At 45.6% G+C, this 18,801-nt stretch overlaps 1 protein-coding gene across 1 annotated transcript in view; it reads left to right on the top strand.

Moving 5' to 3' along the window:
- The window catches only part of tead1b (TEA domain family member 1b), a gene marked incomplete at its 5' end in the record, with an annotated part of 89,259 nt that extends 71,429 nt beyond the window's left edge, over positions 1 to 17,830 (top strand). The window contains 4 exons of the mRNA XM_084337132.1: positions 924 to 1,097; positions 6,130 to 6,270; positions 13,660 to 13,812; positions 16,500 to 17,830. Coding sequence (XP_084193258.1) covers positions 924 to 1,097; positions 6,130 to 6,270; positions 13,660 to 13,812; positions 16,500 to 16,613 — 582 coding nt within the window. The 3' untranslated portion in view covers positions 16,614 to 17,830. The remainder of the gene's footprint in view (positions 1 to 923; positions 1,098 to 6,129; positions 6,271 to 13,659; positions 13,813 to 16,499) is intronic.
- Between the last annotated feature and the right edge of the window lie 971 nt (positions 17,831 to 18,801).

Below are 18,801 nucleotides of genomic sequence, written 5' to 3'. Positions count from 1 at the left end.
ATATATATATTTTTTTAGTAAGGTTTTAAATTAGTACATTCATTTTGAGTAGTGTACAAGGGGTAGGATTAAATAAGTGTATACTTGTTCCTCCTTTTCGAACATGTAAATTGAGTTATGTTCTCTTTTTTTGTTTTGTTTTTGTTGAATGTGTATGAAATGTGCTTTATAAATGCATTTGACTTGACTTGCACAAAACGAGGCGGCTATCGACGGTGATCTCTGGGAGAGGCTTACTGTAATCTAGTCTTAAGGGGAACGAGTTCAGTGGTGTTTACATAATAAACCTTGAACGCCTAAAACAATTACGAATTCCCCCAAAATACATGCATGTTCCTACAACCAAACTGCATCTGCACTGTAGACTACGGTAAATAGACCCAGTGAGACAGTCCCACAGATCCATTAAATGTCACGGCACACAAGACTGCAGCCCTAACGTTTGCACCCCACATTCTTTATCGTTTGCCTTTGGATGGGAGCAATCCGTCTAGGTTTGTCTATACATTCCCCAGACAATTTTATTTTGGTATTGATATCACATGACAACAGCCATTAATCTTACATTCAGTTGAATATTTGAAATGGTTGTATTGCCCCGAAGGCTACATGCTGCAAAAGCTACTCTGGAAAGTGGTCTTGAACTAAAGGGCAGCATGACTTTGAAATAACCCTTGTGATGACATTTTACTACTTGTTGTTGTTGCTGGGGCCTTATGAAAATTATGCAGGTTAAATGATGACAAATTCTCCAAATACCTGGTATTCCTATGTAATATATTTCTTTTTATATCATAAATGTCTTTGGTTGAAAACAATTAGAATGTATCAGGCTTTGTATCTCAAGAACTCTGGTTACAGTTTATGCTTGGTTCTGAAAGGTTTAAATGTGATTCTAAAACTGCATTGTGTTTTTCTTCCAGTACAACAAGCACCTCTTTGTGCACATCGGGCAGACAAACCATTCCTACAGTGATGCGTTACTAGAGTCAGTGGACATTCGTCAGATTTATGACAAATTCCCTGAAAAGAAAGGAGGACTGAAGGAACTCTTCGGCAAGGGTCCCCAGAATTCCTTCTTCCTCATAAAATTCTGGGTGAGTGCTACGTTGCTGCTAAGTAATGTACTTATTCAACGTATTCCTTGCCATGCGCTCTTGTGCAATGAAACAGCTCCTTCCCCACTGTTGTCACTCAATGTTAATCGCTGGCTATTTGATTCCAATCACCAACATGCCTGTGATCGAATACTATGAATATGTGCTCCTTTTTTAATTTCTTCTGAATAGCAGTTGCTTGAAGAAGTATCAAAGAAACAGGAAAGATGTGCTCTAGGCTTGGGTGGTATGACGGTATTACGGTATACCAGGGTATTTAGAAACCCCGACGGTATCGAAAATCAATACCGTCAAAATCACAGATGCGTTTCAGTTTCTATTACACTGAAACAGAGTTTTGACAGGGACGGCATTGGTTGTAGTGCACACACAGCACGCGCCAGCAGAGGGCGAGACCAGTCCTCACTAGTGGAGCGAGCACACGCAGAGCTGGTTGTCTACACACAGGAGGACGGGAAAACCCGCTTCAGTGGTGGAAATTAAATGAGACACACTTACCGTTGCTGGTGCTGCAGGCTTCTGGCTACCTTCTGAGAGCTAACGATAGTAGCACTAGGATGCTGCGGGCTTCTGGCTACCTTCTGAGAGCTAACGATAGTAGCGCTAGGATGCTGCGGGCTTCTGGTTACCTTCTGAGAGCTAACAATAGTAGCACTAGGATGATGCGGGCTTCTGGCTACCTTTTGAGAGCTAACGATAGTAGCACTAGGATGCTGCGGGCTTCTGGCTACCTTCTGAGAGCTAACGATAGTAGCACTATGATGCTGCGGGCTTCTGGCTACCTTCTGAGAGCTAACGATAGTAGCACTATGATGCTGCGGGCTTCTGCCTACCTTCTGAGAGCTAACGATAGTAGCACTAGGATGCTGCGGGCTAACTGGCCATCGTTCCGTGATTTGTTTACTTGGTAACACGGGTAACTATATATATTTTTTTGTATTGATCTTTTTCCCCCTCCATTTTCCTCCGATTTTCTCCCATACCAATGTTAGTCGTATGCCAATTCCCAATCCCCTTCCTGGTCGCTGCGCACTTACCCCCCACAGTCAGATCATCTGGGAGAGTGGAGGCTATCACGTGCTTCCTCCGACACACGTCCAGTCAATCAACCGCTTCTTTTCACCTGGCAGCGCGGATCCTCCCTGAGAGGGCGTAGCGTGTGGAAGGATCACACTATCCCACTCAGGTCCTATCCGCGCTTAGCAGGCGCCCCGACCGAACTGTAGGAGTCGCTGTTTACAACGACCCGGACCCACCCCGCCAGCTTCTCCCACCCTCTAATACAGCCAATTGTATTAGTGTAAACGGCCAGCCAAGCTGGTGACAACCCCGGAGCTGTGAGCTGGATTCGAACAGGCGAATCCAGCTCACAGCTCCGGGGTTGGTGACGAACGCAATCTCCGCTACGCCACCTAACCGCCCTAACACGGGTAACTCTAATATCATGAATCATATCGCAATATCAGTCAAAATAATCGCAATTTAATGTCCCCCCCCCCCCCCAACTGTTGGTAGCATAAAAGAGTGTTAAGTTTCAAGTTTCTTTATTAGTTGTCATACAGAAGTACAGAATACTTTTATACAAAATGCTTCTTTCTGTTACGCTTCAGAGACTGTGCTAGACAACAATAGATAAGTATAAAATAAGTATAGCAAGTATAAAATAGAAGTCAAGTACGTAGACAAACGTGTTCAGTATATACATATATACAATGTACAATGCAGAGTAGAGGTAACTGAGTTACAATACAATATACTATACAGTGCAAAGCAGAAATGGGATGAGGTACAATTTAGGTACAATTTACAGTAAGGTGTAATGAGGTATGGGTTGTAGTGCAAATTCTTTACCAATAAATATAAAGTGTGTTTAGGTGTTCTAAAGTGGGTGCTGCAGTGAGTTGTTTGTTTAAATGTGTGGATGTGTGTGCTGTGAGTGCATTTGATTGTTGTTACATAGTGTTATTGTCATTTAGCATTCTGATGGCCTGAGGATAGAAGCTTCTTCTGAGTCTCTCTGTGCTTGCCATGAGACTCCGGTATCGCTTGCCTGACCGCAGCAGTTCAAAGAGGCAGTTGTTTGGGTGGCTGGAGTCTTTGATAATTCTCTTGGCCTTACCCATGCACCGCTTGTTGTAAATTAATTAATTAATTAAGTTAATGTGAAGTTAAGTTAATGTTTTATATTGATTACCTTCTTCACAGGGTTACACGCAGGGCTTGACGTTGACACCTGCCCACCTGCCCAGGGCTAGTGAAAATGCTGAGTGGCTAGTGACTTTGGAAAACCACTAGCCACAGTGGCTAGTGAGCCAAAAGGTTAACGTCAAGCCCTGCATAGGTGTGTCAATGATAATGTTCACTGCGTTTGGAGCAATAATATAATTGCTAGGTTCAACACAGCCAAGGCATAGGTGTGTCAATGATAATGTTTACGGCGTTTGGAGCAACAATGTAATTGCTAGGTTCAACACAACTCTTCCACATCTACACCCTCCATCTTGTCCCAGTCAGCCGTTGCCCCAACTGGAGCTCCTTTTGCGGCTGAGTCACTGGTCGCAGGCAGTAGTAAACAATGGAGTCAACAGTCAGAAGCACAGTTGTACAGTTGGCGTGTAGCAGTATGATTACAATGATACTGTCCCCAGCAGGGGTTAGTGAAGAAGAAATTACCTATATTTATAACTTTTTGGGTGGGGGTGGGGCGCGAGTGCGGGGATTTTTGGCTAGTGAAAATGCTGAGTGGCTAGTGACTTTGGAAAACCACTAGCCACAGTGGCTAGTGAGCCAAAAAGTTAACGTCAAGCCCTGGTTACACGGTATATCATTCCCCATAACCAATGGTAAAAGCACAGTGCAAAAGACTTGATGGCAGAACCCTGAGAAATAATGATCCATCGAGTCTGTTGATCTTCAGTCAACGGATGTAATCGGGGTCTAAACAGAGAAGATTGTACTCTACGTGTGCAGAATGCGCTCTCTGCTATATTTGGACTTGCATAGCAGGAGAGCTCATGATCAAAGCACGCTCTAATTCAGTGTAATATCTCAAAACAATAGAGTGACCTGGTTGCACTCTTAATGGCTGTTTAAACATTGCATGTATTTTCTCCCTGATGCAAAATGCTAACTAGCGGCAGTCAACAAAGCAGGGGCTGTGTGCACCCGGGCCAAGTCCCTTCAAATTCCTTTTGAAGTGACGGACCAATCTGAATTTCAAATGAAAGGCAGAATCTGCACAATAATGAAAGTATAACTGCTTTGCTTAATGAAGGAGGAGAATGTCATAGGGTTGTCTCCTCTTTTTGTAGCCATAATGAACAGCATGTTCTGAACATAGAAAGGCTGGCCTCCAGGAGCTGGCCCTTTTCATAAGCAGAAATCAGCCTTTTAACATGACTTCATTTAATCCTTTTCAGAATCTTGTTTCCAGCATGGGTGCATTTACATGCTTGTTCAGATGTGTCAGAGGTGCTCTAGTATTACTATTAGATGTACATGAATAGGCTAGACAGCTCTATAATCATACATTGACAAGCTGATATTTCATTCAGGGTTTTAAATAGCACATTTTCTCAAGATACATTTTCTTCCAATGCTATGCTCTCTCAATGGACCAGGTGCATAAGATAAAGATGTCTTATTGTCTCCTGGATTTGCAGAATCTGGTTCTCCAGGTCCATCCCACTGTGCACATAATACTACTACTAATATTACTACTACTACTACTACTACTACTACTACTAATAATAATAATAATAATAATAATAATAATAATAATAATAATAATAATAATAATAATAATAATAATAATAATAATAATAATAATAATAATAATACACTTTATTTGTATAGCACCTTTCATACAGGAATTGCAGCCCAAGGTGCTTCACAGCTGTAAAATAGACATATAATTTGCATAAAATAGACAGAATAAAAGCAATGCAGTGAACAAGAAAATGGGTAAAAGCAATGCAGGTAATAACAATAGAATAAAATAGCTCTCATTTACAGGACAATAATCACAGTGTGGATGTAATGGGTATAAGTGGCAGAATGTATCAATAGGCTAAGCTGAAGATATACGTTTTTAACTTACTTTTGAAAACATTTAGTGATCTATGTCCATAGGTAGAGTGTCCCATAGCTTTGGTGTGTAATTAGCAAAGGCTGCATCTGTGATTTTCTTGGTTGGGAATCTTCAATAAACCACTAGTAATTGATCGTAATGTTCTTGGGGGCACATAGTTGACAAGAGAATTGGCAAGCTTGGTCCTGTTCCATTTAGGGCTTTGTATATAATATAGCTTATGTATATAACATCAATTCTAAATGGACGCCAGTGCAGAGTAGCTAACATTGGACTAATGTGCTCTCTCCTCTTGGTTCTAGTTAATATAGCCTAGCTGTAGAGTTTTGAATGAGCTGATGTCTTTCAATGGGAGGCCTTCTTTTTGGGGAGGCCAGTACAAAGAGTGCATTACATTAGTGAAGTCAGTTTGAAATAAAGGCACGGATCCGTTTTTCAGCATCCTTTTGGTTTATAAATGGTCATACTTTAGCTATGTTTCTAAGGTGGAAGAATTATGTTTTTGTCACCTTGTTGATGGGATGATTTAAAGCTTAGATCTGAGTCTATGATAACACAGAGACTTTTCTATTTTCGTTATAGGGTCGACTAATGGGATTTCAGTTTTGTCCTCAAATGGAGTTAATAGCTGAAGCATCATTTGGTTCAGCAGAGATGTACAATTGTGTGTCGTCCGTGTAGCTATGGAAACATGTCTGCTTGGCCTCTTTCTGTCTTTCTGAACGGATGTTTGGGACGTTGTGCACTCCACGATTTTCTCTGTTGGATGGATATGACAAAAGCAGAGGGGGCACAATCTTTAAGCACTTTGGTTGTAATTTATTTCCTGTCACCAGGGGGCAGTGTGGTAAGAGGTCGTTTATTTAGCTACACCCATGGAAAATACCAACAAATATCTCTTTTCTTTTCCCTTGTTCTCAGGCCGACTTGAACTGCAACATTCAGGATGATGTCGGTGCTTTCTACGGCGTCAGTAGCCAGTATGAGAGCTCAGAGAACATCACCATAACCTGCTCTACAAAGGTCTGCTCCTTTGGCAAGCAGGTGGTGGAGAAAGTGGAGGTAAGGGCTCTCGCTCTCCCATTACTATATCAACTTGGATTAGGGCTGGCGTCCATCAATGAAATACATACAGTATTCGGATAATAGTGACAGGATTTTGAATTTGAATATTGTGAATATTGATATGATGCCAATAACATGCAGGGGTTCTCAAACTTCTTCATACCGTGACCCCATTTTATTTAGGATCTTTTTTGGGGACCCCACACTTAATTTATCGCGTAAATTTCAACGTGGAATTAAGGAATATCACAATAAAAGCACACGTTGTTGAACTTGATCATGCATATTTATTAGAAAATGTAATTACAGCACTATGTTATCAATACACATTTATAAAATGAGGCATATTTAGCCAAAATATGTTGCCAGAACATAAATCTTTTTTTTATTATATATTTTTTTACTTTCCAATGTCACCTACCCGCGACCCAAATTTGGGTCACGACCCGTAGTTTGAGAACCACTGTATTACAGGGATTCACTTACAAACACTGGGGGAGGGGGTTTCCAAAAGGCCATTTTGCTCTTATGTCCTGCTCAGGTTGGGCTCCTTTCCACCCTTGAGCATGATATAAGAGCAAAATGGCCTCTGTGTGATTTTGTCATTGGAAGCCACTTGGATGCCAAGTTGAAGATTTATTAAAGGGGAGCTATATACTGTTTCAGCCACTAGATGTTGAAATTCAGGTCAAACTAGGCATTGTAGATTAAATATGAATTAAGATCCAGCAATTGCATATATTTCTCACTTAAATTGTTGCCAACATATTTTAGTGAACGATTTAGGTGGAAAAAGAGTTTTTTCGAGCAAGCAGCCATCTTGAAAAACGGAAACACACAAATCAAGGGTCGTCTAATCCTTATAAAAGAGGGGATGGGCACCAGTTTCACAGGTGTGGCTCCAAGGCCGGAACGTCGACCAAAACAAAGAGCAGAGAAGCTCTAATAACAACACACAGGGCGACAGTGGCTCATGAGGTAGAGTGGTCGTCTGGTGAAAGGTTCCTGGTTCGATTCCCGTTCCTCCCGGGCAGCATGTCGATGTGTTCTTGAGCAAGACACTTAACCCCTAATTGCTCCCGATGAGCAGGTTGGCACCTTGCATGGTTGCCTCCGCTGTCGGTGTGTGAGTGAATGGGTGAATGTGAGGAACAAAAAATTGTGAAGCGCTTTGGATAAAAGCGCTATATACATATATGCACCATTTTACAATGGATTTGATGCTGTAGAGACGTCTGCTGGCATTCTATTCAATGGAGCTGAATGGCACTCGGTTTGTGGCGCTTAAAACGGCAAAGCTCAGACACAAAAGCTCAGAAGCAATGTCTCTTTCCAGAAGTCATGACCCGGTTACTCAAGACTTTGTTCATCAGTTTAATTTAGGAACTATTTTCTACTGCAGTACACATACCATAATAATGTATGACAGATGTACTTTGGTAGTAATAGTTCCTGAATGAAACTGCTCACAACAAGGTCTGTGGGTTATCTTGAGTAACGATAGGTTATGTAGATAACCTAGTTATATTAGTATTGGCTAAGCGTCCCGCTCTGAGCCTTACGAGATACTCCTATCTCCTGTGATACCTAATGTATCTCCCACGAACAAAAACACATGCACCCCACCTGTATGGGGCCCCGCCCCTTATGGTGGTACCGCCCATATAACCATGACCCTGGTCATGAAACACCCTTCCTCGCCAAAACCCGTATCAGGAAAAGATCCCTCAAGAGGGAACTCAGGGCGCGCAGAGCGGGACGCTTAGCCAATACTAATATAACTAGGTTATCTACATAACCTATCGTTATATTTCGTATTGCATCGCGTCCCGCTCTGAGCCTTACGAGATAATGGGGAAGAGCGGGCGCGAGACCCGACAGATGTACCCCCTGAGGACCCGTAAGCCCACATCAAGGGGTGCGGGGAGCCCTGTCACCCCATCCTTCCTAACGAAGGGGGGGCGCAGTCAACTCCACCTGAATGCGAACAAGAGGGAGCCAGAACCCCTTGAACACACCGTACAGGCGGAACCACGTGTGACTCAACACACTGCGGCCCATACCCATACACTCCTGCTACCCGACCAAAGGACGGGAAGCAGGAAAGGCCACAGACCCCAGAACCGCCTGGGAGACAGAACCCCCGGTCATGTCCATGAGGAAAAACCTTACAAAGGAGCCCGGGGAGGACCATGAAGCTGCAGCACAGATGGCCTCCACCGAGGCCCCACCCAGGAGAGCGGCAGAGGCAGCCACCCCACGAGTGGAGTGCGCCCTGACGCCCCCAGGGGGATCCTGCCCAGCCAGCGTGTAGCAGAGGGTAACACCCTCGCACAACCAATGGGACAGGCGCTGCTCCAACAGTGCCTTACCAGCACGAGCCCCACCGTAACAGACAAAAAGCTGGTCGGTAACCCTGAAATCCTGAGTACGGCTGAGGTAAATCCCCAAGCACGGACTGGACATGACAGGTGAAGGCCCGCATCTAACTCACCAGTGTGAGGAGGAGGACGAAACGCCTGAACCACAATATCCCGGGAGCGGAAGGAACTCCGGATATTCTTAGGCACGAAAGCAGGATTAGGTCGCAGAGTGACACCGCAATCGGTCCGAAAAGACAGGCACTCTGGATGTACCGAGAGAGCACAGAGCTCACCTACGCGTTTAGCGGAAGTGACAGCCAGAAGGAACGCGGTCCTGAAGGACAGCTGTCCCAACGGCGCCCGCTCGAGCGGCTCAAACGGGGCCAAGGACAACCGACCGAGGACCAATTGAAGATCCCAAGTCGGAGCCAAGGAGCGTTGCACCGGCTTAACGCGTCGAGCGCCAAGCAGGAAACGCTTCACAAGAGGGTGGCTGAACAAGACATCCCCTCAAACCCCTCATGATAGGAGGATATAGCTGCTGCATATACCCTCACCGTCGAAGCCGACAGTCTATCAAGGGGAGACTGGAGGTAACTAAGGACAGCAACCAGGGGGCAGGAGACTGAGTCCTGGCCCCCCGCCTTACACCACACTTGGAACATACGTCATCTGCCCGCGTAAGCGCGACAGTGGAGGGAGCATGCGCATTCCAGATGGTAACACCATCAGGATCAAGAACCTGCGCCCCTCAACGTACCCGTCCCAACAACTGACCTAACAGATGTATGGGGAAGAATCCCTGGCGGCACGGCATCGGTCCCAGACCTGCCTGGCCATGTCCAGACGCAATCCTCACCCGTCAGGATGAGGGCCGCCCCGCGACAGTACACCTGCACCCACATTCTCCCTGCCGGGGATGTGGGGAGCCCTTAGGCCGCGCAGATGGAGGACGCCCATAGCCAGCCGCCCGCCGCCTGGTGCAGACAGGGGGAGCGTACTCCTCCCTGTCTGTCGATACACGACACTGACGTTGTATCGTCCGTCCTGATCAACACCATTTGTGGACCAGAAGGACCGCTTTCAACACCAACACATTGAACGTAGCGCAGACCGGGCAGCATGGTTTGCCAGCTGCCCCCTACTGCGTTGGCCCGACGCATCACCAGCGAGGGAGGCGTCGGTGAAAACGCGACGTGAGACAGCGCCGTAACCGTCCTAGGACGGAACCTCCCGAGCGTGTTGACAACACGCTCTGAGATGGATGCCCATAGCCCTCCAACCGTTGACTGGGAAGAGGAATACTCTACATCCAGTCTACAGCAACCCCAGGCTGGTAGAGACCTGCCTGGTACGAGACTTGACGATCCACCTTGACCGCGAAGGACCAGAACGTCATCAGGGCAGAACACTCCGTAACCCCGGATGACGCAGAGGCCCCAGTGCGGCCTCCACGCACTTGGTGAAAATGCGGGGAGCCAGAGAAAACCGAACGGCAGCCTCTGGTACTCATACGCTAACCCTGCAAAGGAAGCGTAGGTAAGCCCTAGGATGGAAGATCGGGGATGCGCATACGCATCCTACAGGTCTATGGAGGAGAACCAGACCCCCACCTGACAGTGTTCAACAGGTAGGAGACGATCCAAAAAATGCTGAACCTTCCCATGGGACAGGTCCAGCCTGGGTCTTACACCCCTCCCTCCCGACTTCTCAGGCAGAGAACACCGGGAGGAGAACGCCACGACGATGGCTTGCTTCGTCCACAGAGATTGGATCTCGTCGACCAGAGCTGTCCCTGCTGGAGACCCCGACAACAGGGTCTGTACCAAACCTGAAAACGGGTGGGGTTGTGTAAACACAAGTCCCCGCCTCACCATTCTCTCCATCTACCTCGACATATGGTACTGCCGTAGTCATATGTGACGACACTCCCAACGCACCCGCCGTCACGTGGCGCAGGTCCGCCAGGAACTGTAGATAGTTGGCCCGGTCCCCCCCGCTGTGCGAAGACAACCCTGGAAACGTGCGAGGAGCGCGTTCCGTGTCGGAACACCTGACCCTGACACCACCCACGAGGCAATCGCACCCAAGGGGGAACCCCGACAGAAAAGGGCCTGTCTGATACGGGGGGCTTCCGATCAAAAAAGCCCCCCCACTGAACACCCCTCCAGAACATGCTGAAGGAGTTGTTCTGCAGCCGGACATGCAAGGTGTAAGGCCCCCATGGGTTCCTACACACCGTAGCCCTGCAGTGATATCACTACCACCCCAAACCATGTGAGCTGCGACCACTTGCCAATATTCCAGGAGTGGGAGCACCAACATGATACCTGGCCTGGCGAAGGCGAGGCCGGGGAAGCCTGCACTGTGTGCCTCAAAAGGTTTCGAGCCCCCCTGCTGACAACACTTAAGTTGACAGACGTAACACCAGGCTCAACCAACACAGTTCAAGGTGTGGGAGCCGCTTGACAGCACAACATTCTCACGGACAGACCCAGGCTCAGCCATCAACTGGGTGTCAGCCCCTGTCTCCATGAGAAGCGAAGAATGGGGCCGCATACGCTTCAAGAAGGTTCGCGGCCCGCAGCCAAAGGAACACACCCAGAGCCCCGCTTCTGAGGGTAACAGAAAGCGGACTGAGCGGGGAGCGGGCTGCTCGCGGCAAAATGACGACGGAGTGGTTTACCAACACCGAAATCACCCAAAATGGCCGATCCCTCGGCCGCCAAGACTGTCGGCCTCGCGATACCCTGTCGATTCTCCAACCAGGGCACCACTGGCGGGGGAAACATGGCCGCCTGTCGAGGGCCCCGTCATCGCCGCTGACGAGGCCGTGCTCTCTCTTCTTCTGGCTGCGCGGTGTGAGGCGGTGTAGGGCCTAGGACAATACCGCCCGCGCTCCAGCAGAAGACCAAAATCCCCTGCGGAGAGGGGAACCCTGAGCGGTTACAGCTTGCGGCTGGGTCAAAGCTAATAACGTCAACAACCTTCCGCGATGTGTCGACGTCGGCCGGCCCTCAAGGCCCCTCCACCAGACACCATTTCTTTAATAGAAAAAACACCAATTCGAACACAGTTCTAATCGTTGCCAATTCCATACCGTGGCGGTACAAGCCTTAACAGCCCACCAGCCACTCGCCAGGCCGACCCATGGTGTCGGCCGGGCGGGGCATTGTTTCAATATATCAAAAACAAAGGACTGACGTTAACATGGAGCACCAGTGGTGATTGCAAACAGCACCCTCCACTGTGGTGTGGACCATGAAAAGGATAAATGAATAAAAGAGCTAAACCACAAAAACTGTAGAATGAGCAAACCCATACACACAAAGTTTAAGGGGAGACGGACCAGACCCGTCTTCATTCAAAATATTCACAACAGAACACCAGCCCTAGTTTAGCCCATTTACCAAAAAAGGTAAACAAAGCCCCCCCCCTGCACTACTCCCCCAGTATACCGATTGACCGTCAGTATGAATGGTTTGAGAGGAGAGAAAGCTGTAGCAAGACAGACCTTCTCATAGCAGAGTGACAAAATGAAACAATAGCCCCCTACACAGGGCCGCCCCAGGAGATGGGGGGCCTCGCGTCTAAAAACGCACAGGGCCTCACATTTCTCCCAAGCGGCCCTGCCCTTATACTACTGCAGCCTAACGCCAGGCAATGTGGAACCCAAGACAACAATTGCCTGTGCACAGACACGCAACATGTTTACCATGTCGGCTGGACCCATAGCCCCACTACCCGACGCCAACCCAGATGGGAACACCGTTCAACAAACCCCGCCGGAACACAAGGTAATACCTGGCTAGAACCTAGCCACGACCTACCCCGTTGTCAACCCATTTACCCGAAAAAGGTAAATAGAACTCAAAACCCCACAACAGCTACCGACTGACCTTCATTGATGAACCGGGCAAGAGGCGGGAGAGTGACAACATCTCACGGCGGAGACATTAAAACAGCATAGCAATTAGCAGTAGTGATAGCATGCGGCAGTAGCGATAGCATGTTAGCATAGCTTTAGATGTTTTAGCAGCACGCCCAAGACAGCTTGGAAACCGTTCCCTGCAGAGAACGTTCACCAAACCATCTTGCCCCTGGCGCCAACACACAACAAGGTTGTGTTAGCAACACAAACCAGCATTACTAACACTAATACCCATGCCTGAAGACACAGGGCCTACCTGAGTACAAGCTGGCCCGACAGCCAGCCTTGTACAGCTGAACCTCGATGTGCAGTCATCAAACGAGGAACATCACAGGCCCGTCGTGTCGCCGAAAACATGCGTCGAAGATGCCAGGGGCCAGCAACCTCCGGTAAGCTTCCAACATTATTAATCTTCCTTAATCTTTTCATTCCGCTAGCTCGTATGGTGCACGCATCCAATACGCTGGGACGAAAATAGAGGAAGGGTGTTTCATGACCAGGGTCATGGTTATATGGGCGGTACCACCATAAGGGGCGGGGCCCCATACAGGTGGGGTGCATGTGTTTTTGTTCGTGGGAGATACATTAGGTATCACAGGAGATAGGAGTATCTCGTAAGGCTCAGAGCGGGACGCGATGCAATACGAAATATAACTGGGTCATGGTTTCTGGAAAGAGATACTTGCTTGTGATTGATAAGTGTTTGTGTGTATGTTTTTTGCTGTTTTCAGTGCCTCTGTCTGTCTGAGTTCTACTGTCTGTGGATTATCTGTCCCTTTTTAAGGTGAATATCAGATAAACTAAACTAAAGTAATACAAGAGATAAAAATTTGAACAAATTCCCAGGACAGAATGACAGTACCCCATGGTGATTCCACTGGGATATGGGTACATTTTACGATTCAGAGCTGTAAGCCGTACATTTAAATAAAAAAGTGGAACTTTTACTTTAACTGTCCCAAGATCATTGTACAATGTAAATTCAGTTTTTCGGGTGGATTTTCACTTGGAAGTACGTTGATAACAAAAGCACATTGTGTCGTCTTCTCCTTATTATATATTTTTTTTAATATTTCTTCTGTCTTTCTTTAGACTGAATATGCACGGTTTGAAAACGGACGTTTCGTCTACAGGATAAGCAGGTCTCCCATGTGCGAATACATGATCAACTTCATCCATAAGCTGAAACATCTGCCTGAGAAATATATGATGAATAGTGTCCTGGAGAACTTCACCATATTATTGGTAAACATTCCTCCTCCTCCTCCTCCTCCTCCTCCTCCTCCTCCTCCTCCTCCTCCTCCTCCTGCCTCTCTCCCTCACTATGACACTTCTCCTATTCAGCAGGTCCCCCTAATAGGCACCGCTACAGCGGCTTCGCTTGTGTAAACCGGGGGAGGGGGGGGGGGGGGGGCTGGGGGGGGGCGAGGACCTCTCCGGGTCACTCATTATTCCCGTCCCGGCTTTAGGGTCGGGGGGCTCTCAGTGGCTCCAGACAGCCTGGAAAAGGGAACGCTGGCCGGCCCTTGAGATGGGCTCCTTTTCCCCCTGGTCCCTGCATTCCTCGCATTCCACAGAGTATGGAGCGCAGTGTATGAGGAGCCTCATTATCTGTAGGGGAGGAGGGGAGGCTATGGATAAGGAGGCTAAGAGGGGGGCGGGAACCCCTGTTATTATAGCCGTCACACGGGGGTCTAAAAGTCTCATTCTCCACCGCAGAGGCATAGAGGAAGATAATGTCCTTTTTTCCCCTTTTAATGCATGTGTGTGCCTCTTTTTTCTCTCCCTCCTTTGTGTGTTTTTCTTCTCTTCCCACCCCTTCAGATTCTTAAAATGTTTCATTCCATTATGTTGCGCTGCTCTGATTGACTGTGATAAACTAAATAGAATATGCCAATACCGCTACTCTTGGACCAAATTCCACTCCGAAAGAGAGAGACGCGCTCATTAATTTCTGTCCAGGGCCACGCTGTTTAGTGTCACAGAGACGGTGACGTAATTATGTATCGGGGAGAGACATTGGAGATTGTGACACCGGAACGTTCAGATTTTAAGGTCGATGAACTTTATTTTCAAATAACCTTTCCGCTGAGGGGTGTGTCTTCATCGGAGTCAATGGTCTCTAACTACACACCCTCAAGATCCCTATGCTCTGCATCTTCTGGCCGCCTCAGACCCACTCCTATCCGAGCTACTGGGGGGGTCATAAAAGAGAAGCAGGCTATTCTTGGTCCTCACTCCACGATGATGGAACGAACTAGGACCGCAGTCAGGACAGCCGAAGCCCCCCAATTTTCTGTCGTCGACTAAAAACTAACACTTCTTCAATCAATATCTGAAATGAAAAAAAATAATACTAACCTTCATACTGTCTTTTACTATTCATGCACTCTGCTACTAAGTAATCTACCTTGCCTATATTACAACCTAGTAAGTATTTAAGCATTACATCACGCGCAGGAGTGGTTTGTGACCAATAAACCATGCCTAGGGGTGGTCGTTAGGCCCGAGGCGCAGCCGAGGGTCGTTAGACCCCCCTAGGCATGGTTTATTGGTCACAAATCACGACTACAAGTGGTGTAAAGCTTTTATACAACTGCCAGATTCATCCAACCTTATTTCTATACAATAAACACACATTAATCGAAAATTTATTGAAAAAACCATCCGCCAGAAAAAGTAGTTCCCACAACTACAAAAAAGACAAGTTGCCTCCATGTGGAAGCAGCTTGAAGTGCATCCAACCAAACTAACACATCCAACTGTGTATTATTGGAATGATTGAGAGAAGTTGCCTCATGTGGAAGCAGCTTGAAGTGCATCCAACCAACTAACACATCCAACTGTGTATTATTGGAATGATTGATTGAAAATTGTATTACCAGATGCAGAATGGGTACAATACAGTACGGCTCAATACACACAATTGTTAAGGGAATGCAGACCTACTTTCCATAGAACTTCATTCTTAGATGCTTCTATATAAAGTAGGTAAAACAAATTAAAACGTTTTCTTTGCCCTATAGGAAAAAAACGTTTTCTTCGCCCTATTTTTTTATTTATTTCTTTTAGCCTAAACTTAACCAGTTGGAAACCAGGGGTACAGTAATAAAATTAGCAATCAACCAATCAATCAATTCAATAGACCATGCTCACTTAAAACAGCGCTGCTTCTCTCTCAGTCTGACTCCCCCGCTGTTGCAGACAGGAGTGTGTGTGTGTGTGTGTGTGTGTGTGTGAGTGTGTGTGTGTGTGTGTGTGTGTGTGTGTGTGTATGTGTGTGTGTGTGTGTGTGTATGTGTGTGTGTGTGTTTGTGGGTACGCCAGCGTCGGACAGTGTGAGAGTGAACGCTGCAGTCAGTGGGAAGGAAGTAGAAATTTAAATCAATCAATTAATCAATCAATCAATCCGCGATTTTTCTTTTGTTCTAGATTGACTCAAGACCCATCAATTACATCATCCAACATTGTTTAAAGGACTAACACATTCCCCTTGACAGAATCGCTTCATATTTAGTCGTTATGGTGCTATCAACATATCCATTTGTTGTCCGCAATCTTGTTTTCTCCCGGAGTGAGCCGGGGAGTGATATGTGATTCGGTTGTGGGCGGGTCCTGAGCCCAGGACCGTGGATTGTTGCCAATAAAGACGTGTAAATGGCCAATCAGAATCGAGAAATTTGCATGCCGTTGTATAAGTATGTATATACTATGCACTCAAGACTGTAGCACTCAAATTCAACACTGTTTGACGAACAATCTCACTGACCCTTAGCTGCCAGAGTTGCTGACTTGTTGTACAGAACTTGTAAGTGGCTTTGGATAAAAGCGTCAGCTAAATGACTAAATGTAAATGTGTAACCGTGTGGAGAGACGCTCATACACTTGCATACCCTCCCGTAATTACGCGCGTGTGTGTTTCTGTCTTCCAGGTGGTGACAAATAGGGACACCCAGGAGACGCTGCTGTGTATGGCGTGTGTGTTTGAGGTTTCAAACAGTGAGCACGGCGCCCAGCATCACATCTACCGACTGGTCAAGGAATGAGAGTCCCAACAACAAGCTCCTCCCTCTTTTTCATAGACTTACCAACCTCAAAACAAGTGGCAGTGCCTCTATAGATGAGAATCACACCTTCAATGCTTTTTTTCCTTTTGGTCGTATTTTTTTGGGTGAAGTCTATTGTTATAAATTCATATTTTTTTTGGCTTGTTTTTTATGTATGTGTTTGTTATTTGACTGCAGCTGTGAATTGCGGTACAGTTGTTTTTACGTTTTTAATACAAGAGTAATTTCTCATTTAAACTATGTTGAGTCGATCTCTGTAGGATATACTATACATGTGGCAGTATCTAAAGAATTTGTTGGTTGGGATTCATTTGGTAAAAGAGAAATATGTGTATGTTGTCTTCTGCTTTGATCTTGTTACGTACACTAAGAAAAGAAAAAATACGCAAGCCTTTTCTTTCTTTTTTTTTTGCCATGGACTAATGTGGTCTACGTTATGTGTATGGGTGTGTTTTCTATGTCTGTAGTTGAGAACTTGTGAGCATACATACTGTAGATATACAAACACACACACACAGCCAATAGATTTTCCAAAGAAACTAAAAGATCATAACACTAAATAGAGGTTTTAGTTGAAGGCACGCGATAGTAGTGGACGTCGTCATTCTGAAATTATCGCTTTTCTAAAAAAAATATACAATTCAGGAAAATACAATACCCAGCGTTTTTCTCCCTACTGAAGCACTACAAGTCTTACAACAGAGTGATTGCACTGTGAAAACCCTACAGACATGTAGTTTAACTTTAGCATCTTTAACCAGGCGGTCTTACAGTACGTTGCATTGTGTTAGTCCACCTGTTACTCCTGCGCTGCAAGTTAGCCCTTCTCCTGTGACCATAAAAGAAATAGATTTCTAGATAAACGAAAGCACTACTTATTTTTTACTTGGATTGGACCGTCAGCTTGTCCAGCGCACTTTGTTAACTTTCTTGGACATGCTTTAATGATTCTAACTTCTTTTTATTATTATTATTATTATTATTATTATTATTATTATTATTATTATTATTATTATTATTATTATTATTATTATTATAATTTTTTTTAGATCTGTGGCTTTTACAATAAACCTTGAATAATCACAGGACACATGATCTACTCTAGATAGCAGGCCTGGTTCGGTCTGCAGTGACGTTGCCCCTGATTGATTGATTATTTTCAATCTCAGATTATCCCCCCCCCCCCCCTCCCTCCCTCTGGTCATTGCATTGTAATATCTTAAGATGTCCGACCCAGGGTGTGTTGCTGCCTTTACGTTCACAATACCCCAAGTTTCCGTGGCCTACACCAATTCCGAGCCTTAAAAAAAAATTCTATACCGTTAGTTGTGTGAATTTCAAAAGATGCCTCTAAAGCTGTGATCTCATTGCTGGAAGACTCTCAATATGTTTGCATTGTATAGGAAAATCTAAAACAAATCTACAATACAATCCGCCAAAGTATAAGTGTACAGTGCCTTAGTGTATATTGTAACATTACCCTTATTTTGTGTAAATCTAAGAAGAAAAAGAAGAAAACTTGGTACAGCATTTTGCCACACATAGCAAGACAAGATGAGTTGGGTATTTGGTACGCTCTTAGAAAAACGGTGCTTCTAAAGGGGTCTTTGTACAAACTTCTGCCAAAAACATCTAAAGGTTTGACATTGCAACTGTGAGGGTTCTAATAGAGGGACTGACACAGGTGCTCATCTTCTAGAGCATTCAACCATAAAACATGAAAAGACTCCCATGCTCTGTATTAGCTTGCAAATGGAACATAATCTATTCCATACAAATGTGTTTTGGTGCTGTGACATGTAGGTCTGAACCCCTCACAATTGGGTGTGCAGAAGATATTCCCTTTCAGAGCCTTTAACCCTATAGATTGCTAATACAGTAATGCCTTTTTTCTAAGAATGTACTAAATATCAAAACTGACAATGCCTTTTCTATCCTAAAAGACCAAAAATACAGAGATATAGTCAATCTCTAGTCATGTCCTGCACTGTAGCAAGGAAGTGCCTTTGGGTTAGAATTTCCAGCTTCAAAAAGACATAGGAATTACGAATTAAACATTGCTAGACCAAAAAGAGACATAAGTTAAACCAATCACCACATTGCCTTTCTGAAGGTTCATTGTAATGCCAGGGGACAGTTGGTTTATGGTCAAATAAATTATGTATTG

The sequence above is a fragment of the Notolepis coatsorum genome (assembly GCF_963971535.1).
Source record: "Notolepis coatsorum genome assembly, chromosome: 20".
NCBI classification, from domain to species: domain Eukaryota; kingdom Metazoa; phylum Chordata; class Actinopteri; order Aulopiformes; family Paralepididae; genus Notolepis; species Notolepis coatsorum.
This window is presented reverse-complemented; position numbering and strand designations above follow the sequence as displayed.